At 44.0% G+C, this 10,152-nt stretch overlaps 1 protein-coding gene across 2 annotated transcripts in view; it reads left to right on the top strand.

Annotated features, from left to right (window-relative positions):
- The first annotated feature begins 4,725 nt into the window (after positions 1–4,725).
- Positions 4,726–10,152, top strand: part of ADAMTSL1 (ADAMTS like 1) — a 1,125,264-nt gene continuing 1,119,837 nt past the window's right edge. For both annotated transcript variants that reach the window (XM_027549171.1, XM_027549170.1), the window contains exon 1: positions 4,726–5,013. In XM_027549171.1, coding sequence (XP_027404972.1) covers positions 4,927–5,013 — 87 coding nt within the window. In that variant the 5' untranslated portion in view covers positions 4,726–4,926. The remainder of the gene's footprint in view (positions 5,014–10,152) is intronic.

Raw genomic sequence — 10,152 nt, 5'->3', positions numbered from 1 at the left:
GGACATGACAGCATGAAAGTAACTGGTGACTGGAGCAGGTTGCATTTTTCTGGAGTGATGGTGGCGAGTTCTGACTGGAATGGATTGATGATTAAATAGGGAGAAAACAAGAAAGGGCATAAATGAAACCCTCAAGAAGTATGGTTATAAAGCAAAGATCTCAGGTAGTTGAAGGAGAGTAATTCGCTTCTTTGTTTATTTATATATGGTAGAGGCTGGACCAGGTTTGAGTATTAAAACGCTGGGGAGAGTGTACAGCAGGTTGCTGAACATACAGTAGACAAGAGGGAACATGTGTAGTGAGTTTCCTCACTAGTTGAAGGTAAGGAGTGATTAGACCCAGAGCCCTGTGGAGGGACTGACTAAGGGAGGAAACGAGGGGATCTTGTGGGTATAAGTAGATTTGGCGGGAAAAGATAAAAGTAGAAGTTGTTCCCATTCAACTGATGCAGTTTTCTCTGTAAAGTTGGAGCTTTGCATTATCTGTAGAAAGGGAGGAGATAAAGGAGGAACTGAAGGTTTGGAGAGCGTTTGAAGTAGTCATTGTAGGCAATGATATAGAAAAAGAGTGAATAGACCAGGAGGATTGATGGGCAATGTTGAGGGTCCATTTGAGGTGGGTGAAGATGGTGCTATGGTAATAACATTTATCTGCTCTATTCTGTGGCTTTCCCCTGCAGCGCTGGGCTCCTGGAGGGCAGGCACTGAGATAATAGATAACTGAGTTTGTTTTGAGTTAAGATATGAAGAAAAGACCAAGAAGCAAGGGTGTGTAGGGTATTGAAAGAGTGTTATTGAAATGATGGGCCCTAGGAGTGGGGTGGCGGGGGAGTATGCTCGATAAAAAGATACAGAAGAAAAGACAGGGATGAAGAAAGGATTGGGACATAGTGAGGAGTCAGTGGAGTAGAAGTGCCCTGACATCAACAGGCAGACTCGGAGTCAAGCTCAGAATCGAGTATTCTAATATTCCAATAATGTTCCAATAAAATGATTCTTTAAGAGCTCTAACTTGTGATGCCAAAACACATCTGCTGCAAGCCTCCGATGAAAGGGCTTGTGGTCCAGAGCAGAGGCTCTGGAAAGACTGGGACTGGAGTGAGATGAAGAACTATTAATGGTGACTGGGGTCTTCTAATACTCCATGTGTATTCTAGTACCTAAAGAATGTGACATTTTTAGTTCCTGTGTTACACTGAGGTCATTAAGTTGTTAAGGAAAAACATCTGTTTTAAAGCATCCTCCCTATATTTTATGCAGTATCAAGGAAACTTGATCTTCAGTGGATACTAAGAATACTTTGTTCCATTTCATTCAGTTATTTCTTAAACTATCAATGTTTATTGATTGGAAAATAATCTAAGGACCTACAGATTTTTAAAAAACTTCTTATTTTGTTTCGGGGTATAGCTGACTAACAAACACTTGTGATAGTTTCAGGTGAACAGGGAAAGGATTTAGCCATACATGTACATATATCCATTTTCCCCCAACTCCCCTCCCATCCAGGCGGCCACATAACACTCGGCAGAGTTTCATGTGCCATACAGTGGGTCCCTGTCGGTTATCCATTTCAAATATAGCAGTGTGTACATGTCCATCCTAAACTCCCTATCCCTTCCCCTTGTAAGATTTTTTGAGCAGGGAACAGTCAACAGAATCAGCCTATCTGTTAACATTTGAGTCTGGTCTCAAGGATCTGGACTTGGACCTCTGGTATGGAGGTGCTCTAAGTGTACATACCATCTTCTCAGGTTATATAGAACAAAGAATGCTTTCCTTCTCTATCTGGCTTTCTGAACACACTTTGTTCTCCAGGAGCTGGAATGCCTCTCCAGTAATGGAAGCCTTCATCATCTCATGGCTGGTTTAGGGCAACATCTTCTTAGCTGGTCTCCCTCCTATTGGACTTTCTACCACCTTTTTACCCTATACTTTACTGCCTTATTATTTAACTTTAAATCACTGATCCTTCTGTTACTTCCCTGTTCAAGGAATAGAAGGTCACCCCTCCCTCACCACATTAAGATAGGAATAAATTCAGCTGCCTCTTAAGTGACTTGTGCAAAGCCTCACTCTTTCTAACAGGGGAGAAAGACAATAACCAAGCAAACTAACGGAGGATGCGCTACATGTAACCACTTTAGTCTCTTAACCCATTTAAAAATAAAAATGTGGCTATGGAACTAGATGGCCAAGCTCTTTGGGGTTTAGGTATGTAGTTGGTTAGTTCAGTTCAGTCGCTCAGTCGTGTCCTCTACAACCCCATAGACTGTAGCACGCCAGGCCTCCCTGTCCATCACCAGCTCCCAGAGTTTATTCAAACTCATGTTCATTGAGTTGGTGATGCCCTCTCACCCTCTGTTGTTCCCTTCTCCTCCCGCCTTCAATCTTTCCCAGCAACAGGGTCTTTTCAAATGAGTCAGTTCTTCTCATCAGGTGGCCAAAGTATTGGAGGTTCAACTTCAGCATCAGTCCTTCCAATGAACATTCAGGATTGATTTCCTTTAGGATGGACTGCTTGGATCTCCTTGCTGTCCAAGGGATTCTCAAGAGTCTTCTTCAACACCACAGTTCAAAAGCATCAATTCTTTGGTGCTCAGCTTTCTTTATAGTCCAATTCTCACATCCATACATGACTGCTGGAAAAACCTAGCTTTGACTAGATGGACCTTTGTTGGCAAAGTAATGTCTCTGCTTTTTAATATGCTATCTTGGTTGGTCATAACTTTTCTTCCAAGGAGCAAGCATCTTTTAATTTCTATTTGGCTAGAAATTAATTTTAATTCTAGTTGGCTAGAATTCCCTTCTAATCCTGAAGTTCAACAGAACTATATTACCTTCCAGGGTCTGCTTCCAATCCTGGTAGCACAGCCATTGAGTTTCAGATTCTCAATGTCAAGTTGGGATAATCTGCACCTATCTGACGGCTATTTGAAGATTTACTTCAGTTACTGTTATCTACTGCTGCCATTTGGCACACCAGGGTGGGTTCCCTTTATTTTCTAGCCTGTTACCTTAGATGCACTACCTCTACAGTTTATGACCACCACCCCACCAAGCACAGCCTTGACTTTAACTGTTCAGCCTTGTAACTCAAAAAGCCTAGCAAGGCCAGTTATTTGCAATACCCCGTGGGAACACTTTCCTATCTCCAGTCTCTGTGGTCTTTGTTCTTTATATATAATCTTACTCTTCCCTCTTTATCAATTCAAGTTGAAAACCTGGCCCCAGATTCCTTTTAAAAATTTTCTAAAGATTTGGGCCTTCCAGCTCTGACTTTCTGGGATTCTAAACTCAAATGAAAATATTTTTTTCTACTTCTGATTTTTTTATTTTGCACCCTGGGAACTCAAATGTACACATAACTAGCTCCTTTACCATATACAAGAACAAAATCCCACTATTCTGGACACAAATGCTCCTGCTGGCACATGTAACATTCACTTCCTATGGGCACTTCTGCCTGGAGGACTGTACCTCTCATTGTCTGCAGTCTGTGTCTGGTCTGTTTAGGCAATTAACATGAGTGAGATCCGAATCTTTCAGATCACTGATGAGCTACAATGTTTAAGCACAGTGCTTGGCTTTTGGAATATGTGGACTGATGAATAGTTGCTGAGGAGTATGGCCCCATCGTCATCTTATGCAGGGTTCATCCCAATGGGCATACGTGGGAACTTCAAAAAAGTTATTTCACCAGCAATGGGCTGAATCCTCTTATCATACGGAGTTCACTGAAGTGGGGCCAGCCCTCCGCCTCTGCTAGCTTCACTGCCAAGGTTCGAGAGGGGTGGAGTGGCCTGGAAGATGGTTAGAAGAAGGGTGGGGGACTTGCTTTCTTATAAAGATACTTTGGGAGGCTGACCCTGGAGCGTCAGGTTTTCAGGAACAGATGAGCCTGGGTCTCAGTGGCAAAGAACTTCAAAAGGGCAAGACGTTTGTTTTTTGCTGGAGGAAAGCTTGGAAGCCTCAAGTCTAATTAAGAGTGCTGCCCATACTGGATAAGGGGGCGTCCTGGCTTGCCCCCCAGAAATCCATCCACACAAGAAGATATCAAGCAAATTCATTCTCACTCAACCCGTTTCTTGGGCTCCCTATGTGTAATGCCGGCCCCTGGGTCTCTGTGTCTCTACCTAGGTGTCAGGGATCCCAGACCCAGGATGCCAAACAAATTAACTCCACGGGAGAATCTCTTTGCGCGCCCAGAGTTTGGTTCCCCAAACCATTGTGTGGGGTCTTGAGATTAAGAAACTCACCCCAGCCACCCCACAAACTCTTCCCCACTCCCTGAAGGTCTTGCGTGGTTCCCAGGGCGGTTGAAGCGCTCCGAGCTCCAGGGAAGGCGTACTGGCTCTCCGTTCTCGTTCCGGGAAAGCGCCAGCATCCGGGGAAAGCCTTCGCTTCTCATCCCGCACGCTCCCAGGACAGGCAGGGAGGCACCCCCAACATGAGCAAGGTGTGCCACGCAAGACTCCCCCCGCCTTTAAAAAGAATAAATAAATAGAACCAGCGCCTAGCTCCGCTCGGGTTTCCCGAAACGCTCACAGCGGTCGCTGCCGGGGCGGCTGGGTGTCTGCGCTCCCCGCCTTCGTTGGGCTGACACAGGAGGGGAGGAGCAGGAGCCGGAGGGGGTGCTGGGGGGCGGGGGTGAAGGGGGAGCGCGAACCATCCGGAGCCAAGACAAGCAGCACATTCACAAATAACGCCCCCACCCCCAGCGCACGCGCTCCCATTCAAAGCCGCCGGCTCCACGGCCGCAGGGAGGCTCGGAGCACGCGCGTCCGCCCCAGCTCAGCTCTGCCCCGCAGGCTCACATCCCGCGTCAGCCCGCCGACGCGGAGCCCCGCAGCCCACGCGGGACGCGGCAACCGCTTTCAGGGTGGGGTCTAGTTTAGGACTCCCCTCCCTCCACGCTGGGGGACCATGGCCCGGCTGGCTGCGCCCCAGCGCTCGGGGCTCCTGGCCCGCATCCTCGGAGGCACCTGGTGCCTGCTCTGCGTCGCCGGACAGGTAGGGCAGCTTGCGCGTCTTGTGTCCCCTCCCCCTCCTGATAACTTTCTATTAGGCTGTGCTACTGCGGGAAGTGCTAAATAGCTTGGGGCGCGCTCTCTCTGGCCAGGGACTGTCCCAGGGTTGCGCTGCCACCCGAGCTGGGACAGGTGGCGCGGGATTGGGGCTAAGGCGGCCCCTCGCCGCAATCCCGGAGCTGGCGGCATCAGCCCCTGAGCTGAGTCTCTGCCCAGCCTCCTGGGGCCGCGTCCCGGCTTCCCGCCACGCCCTGGTCCTGCCTCCAGCTGGGCAGAGTCGAGGCGAAGAGGTGGCGCCTGAGTCTGGGTGCGGCCCTGTCCCAGGGAGCCCGCGACCCAGCCAACCATTCTGGACAGTCAGTCCTTCAAGGAATCCCTTCTCTCTTTCCTGGCGGAGGCTGAGGCGGCTCTGGGAAGGCTCGGACGCTGGGACACTCCTCATTTCTGTCTTTCCTCGGGCCCAGTAAACTTCTGACATTGTCACCTTAGGGCCACCCACGTCCGGTAGAGTCGGGGGCGGTTGTAAGGTGTGCAGATGGCGGACCAGATGGGCTCAATGATGCTCTGCAGTGGAGAATAAGTGGTCGTGGTGGCTGGTGAAGGGGGACTCGCCTTCACCACGCCCCCTTCACCTACTCCTAGAATTTTCTCCCAAGCCAGATGGGTTGTAGAAACTGAGTTCTCTTGACTGGGTGGGCTCTGGCCCCGAGGCAGAGCAGAAGAGCCCTGGAAGGGTGTCTAATTCACAGTTGGCTTGGCTCTGGTTTATTACAGCAAAGACCCTGGAGAGAGCTGCTTTGGGGAAGGGGGCAGGGGTCATTCATACCCCGTGATGCGTGTGGTGTCTTTGGCTTTCACGATTTCCAGAGTCAGGTAACTTTTGATTAAAACTCATGATTTAGGCAGTTTGTACATAATTTAGCCTACACAGATTTGCTTTTCACAGGATTACTTGGGTAATTCTGGGAAAATGCCCAAGTACTCTTGGCCGGAATTATCGCCAGATAGCCTCCCTTTCCTCTGTTTTGCTTATGGAGACTTGTCCAAATCGGGGGATTTCCTTCCTTTGCTTTTAGTTAACAGTTTCTGAAACTTGTTTTCAGATTTCTATTTTAATGATCATTTTGATTGCATTGGTGAACTTTTAGAGGATGAGCAAGGACCAAGAATGAGGGCTAAGAAGGGCCCAGAGCCCAGTGGAACCTGACAGGCAGAGACTAGGCTAAGAAGTGATAGAGATTTTCAACAGGGAACACCTGCTTAGATTGGAGCCCAGAAAAACCCTTGCAAAACCTTGTCTTAATTATGAGCCAGTTTTATTCCTCAAATGCCTTGCTCCATGGGCAGGCCTTCTCAGAGGTGGTTGCATGTTAGGATTGCCTATGAGAGCTCTAGATACGCCTGGGGCCAGTCTCCCACCCCAGTTGAATTGCATCAGCATCCTTGAGGGGTATATGATGATAAGGTGGAACACTGGGGCTTATAAAGCTCCCAGGTGATTACACTATGCAGCTGGGTTGAAAACCATAGTGTCAAAATGACCTGCCTTACAGTGACCTGTTCTAACAGAGTCATCAGCCCAAAAAGAAACTCAAGGGAGAACTGTAAAGAGGGCCTAATAGGCATGCTAGGGGAGAGAGGGTTAACATGCAGCCTCCAGTTCTGGCTCTGTCCCTAACTAGCTGTGTCATTCTAGTCAAGGCCCTTAACCTTCTATTTCTTTATCTGTAAAATGAGGGTGTTGGCCTGTGTTCTAGAAGGAACTGCTGGCTCTAGCAACACCAGGCAGGTTGGCATCTAACCCAACTCAAGACTGAACACCTTGTGTCTTACTTTAAAATAATCATAAGGGTAGAAATCCTGCCTTATCCTTGATATTTTGTTAAACTATCTGGTAATATTTGAAACCAGCAAAGATGTTAATATGCAAAGATGCATGAAGTAGTTTCTTAGACTTGTGTATTTGTTGGTGGTGGTTTTTAAAAATATACTTCAATAGACTGCCTATTTTATATATATATATATATATATTCACACACACATATATACATGCATTTTAAACACTGGACTTGTTTAGACCTATTTCAAGTCGTTTGGTGCCCTCTTGACATTTAGGACAAACTGATTTTCCCAGTGTTACACACCTGCTCCTCCTTGCTTTTCTTCTCAACCAACTTTCTTCTGGGTGAAGATGATGAAAGCAGATTTGGGCCGTGTGTGTGTGTGTTGAACGTGGTTTATTGTTTAATTTCAAATGACTTTTTCTTGTTCCACTTGGCAGGGCTGCTATCCACATGTGAGAAGCCTGACTAAACTTGTCAGGGAAGGGATAGCAGAGGGTTTAAAGTGGTAGATGGGTTCTGTATTCTTGCTGAATGCAGTACACTTTAGATATATTAATACTTAGGTGTTGGTCAGAAGCAGCTGATCTTGCAACACAATTTAACACTTTTTTTTTAAACTACATGAATTTTATACCTTATCAGTGAATTTAACAGACTGGAAACTTAAGGATACTTAGTATCAAATCAAGAAGAAATCAAACCAATAGCCAGTGCCAAAGGATTGGAACACTGGAATTTATATTATACATTCTTTAAATGTTTTTTTCTTCAGAGCACTCAGTACATGAAGGCATGACTATCAGACTTATCAAAACTCTTGTATATATTGCACCCATAGTTAAAGGAGGCTCTTTGTTTAAGAGGTTCTGGCTCCCTACACTGAATTACACCTAAGTTATATTATCAAAGTCCAAAGAACAATTTTAATGCAAATAAAAATTATTCAGGAATCTCACTGAATTTCTGCTTTCAGGGATTATTCTTCTTTGGTCCTGATTGAATTACCCTCCTAACTTGCAGTTCTTGCCCTGTGCAACTGGAAGGTAGCTCACTCTTTGGGTTCTTAAGAAACTGATTATTTTACTGATATCAATTTCACTTCATCAGCTGAACTCAAATTCATCCCATTGCCCAAATTGCTCCCAGGTAAGGAAGTACATAATTAACTGTTTTAACCACTAGAGGTTACCAACTACTTAATGATTTCTACAAGTCATCTGTAGCAATCCACTGTAAAAATAAACAAGGTTGTTGGAGAGGACTGTGGCTAGATCAGCACAAATCCATTACTATTGCTTAAAAATGTCACTTAGTGGCAATTCATGTTCTTATGGTGGCATGCCAATGATAGCTTATTCAAAGACTAACATTGAATATTTTGACTTACTGTGGTATTCTAAATCCTACCCTTGTTAGGAATTTGGTAATGAGGTTAAAAACAGGATGGTTGGGAAGAATTTGTGTGTTTGCTGGCACCTGACTTTCCACTAAAGACCTCGAAGGAAACATTTTCTTGTCTCTTTTATTGTTCTCTTATATGTTCTTGCTCTTGTTTTATTTTTTATTTTTACTGTGATAATAATTTTCATGGTTAAAAAATATTACTAAGGGCTTATAAAGAAATATAGCAATTTCTTACCCTGTTTTTTCCCTAACCTCTTAACGTCAGATCCCATGTCCTAAAGGCAACATTTTTTTCTTGTTTATTTGTTTTATAGTATTTTGAGTTATATTTGACATACAGTAAGTTGCACATATTTAAACTATACAGTTTAATAAGTTTTGACATATATATATATACTCACATACACCTGTGACACCATCACCTCAGAGTTTTCTCATTACCCTTTTTTAAATTTTATTTTTATTTTAATTGGAGGCTAATCATTTTACAATATTATAGTGGTTTTTGCCATACATTGACATGAATCAGCCATGGGTGTACATCCCATCCCATCCCTCGGGGTCATCCCAGTGCACCAGCCCTGAGCACCCTGTCTCATGCATTGAACCTGGACTGGCGATCTGTTTCACATATGATAACATACATGTTTCAATGCTATTCTCTCAAATCATCCCACCCTTGCCTTCTCCCATGGAATCCAAAAAACTGTTCTATACATCTGTGTGTCTTTTGCTGTCTCGCATGTAGGGTCATCCTTACCATCTTTCTAAATGGTAATCCCTTCCTGCTGCCCTTCCTCACACCCTAAATCACCGTGCAAATGGTGATCTACTTTCTGTCACTGTAGTTTGCATTTTCTGGAATTTTATGTAAATGAAATCAGAGTAGATTACCACTCCCCCCTTCTTTTTTATGATCTGGTCTTTTTTTTCTGCCACTCTGTATAGTTTTGTTTTTTTTGAGATGATTCATGCTGTAGCATGTTCCCAATAATTCATTTCTTTCTAAGTAGTGTTACATTATGTGGAAATATTATACTTTGTTGTCCATCAGCATTCACCTATTTATGGACTGTGTGTTTCCAGTTTTTGGCTTTACAAAGAAAGTTGCTATAAAGATATGTTTATATGTCTTTGCATGGAGATGTAGTTTTGTTTCAGAAGTGGGATGACTGAATCATTGGTAGGTATATGTTTAAACTTTTTAAGAGATTGCCAGCTTTTCAGAAGGTTGCAATATGCCATTCCTCTGCATCCTTGCCAGCATCTGCTGAGGTCAGGCTTTGACTTTAGCCATGTGAATCGGTATACTAGTAGCTTGTTCTGGATTCTGATGAGCAGTTCCCTAATGATTGATGACCTAGAGCATTTTTTTTCATGGATTTATTTAGAATGTATGTAACGTTTTTGGCAAAATGTATATTCAGATATTTTGTCTATTTCTCATTGGGTCTTTTTCTCCTGTTATGAGAATTCTTTATGTATTCTGGCTGTAACTCCTTTATCAGATGTATCATTTGCAAATGTTTTCTCCCAGGCTGTGGCTTGTCTTTTCATTTTCTTGATATGGTATACTGATGGGCAGAAGTTTTTAATTTTGATGAAGTTAAATTTATTGTTTATTGGTAAATTGTGGTTTTGCTCTTAAGAAATAAGATCATAAGATCACACAGGTTTTTTCCTTAAAATTTTTTATGTCTCACATTTAGTTTCTGTGCAGTTCTGAATTAATTTTGTATGTGGTGCAAGATGTGGGTCAAAGTTCATTTTTTTAACCCATGGATTTTCAGTTGTTTTAAAGCAAGATTTTTTAACTAGACTGTCCTTTCTCTGTTGAATTGCCTTTGCACCTTTGTTAAAAATCAGTTGTCTGT

This window comes from Bos indicus x Bos taurus, chromosome 8, assembly GCF_003369695.1.
Source record: "Bos indicus x Bos taurus breed Angus x Brahman F1 hybrid chromosome 8, Bos_hybrid_MaternalHap_v2.0, whole genome shotgun sequence".
In the NCBI taxonomy this organism is placed as follows: Eukaryota; Metazoa; Chordata; class Mammalia; order Artiodactyla; family Bovidae; genus Bos; species Bos indicus x Bos taurus.
This window is presented reverse-complemented; position numbering and strand designations above follow the sequence as displayed.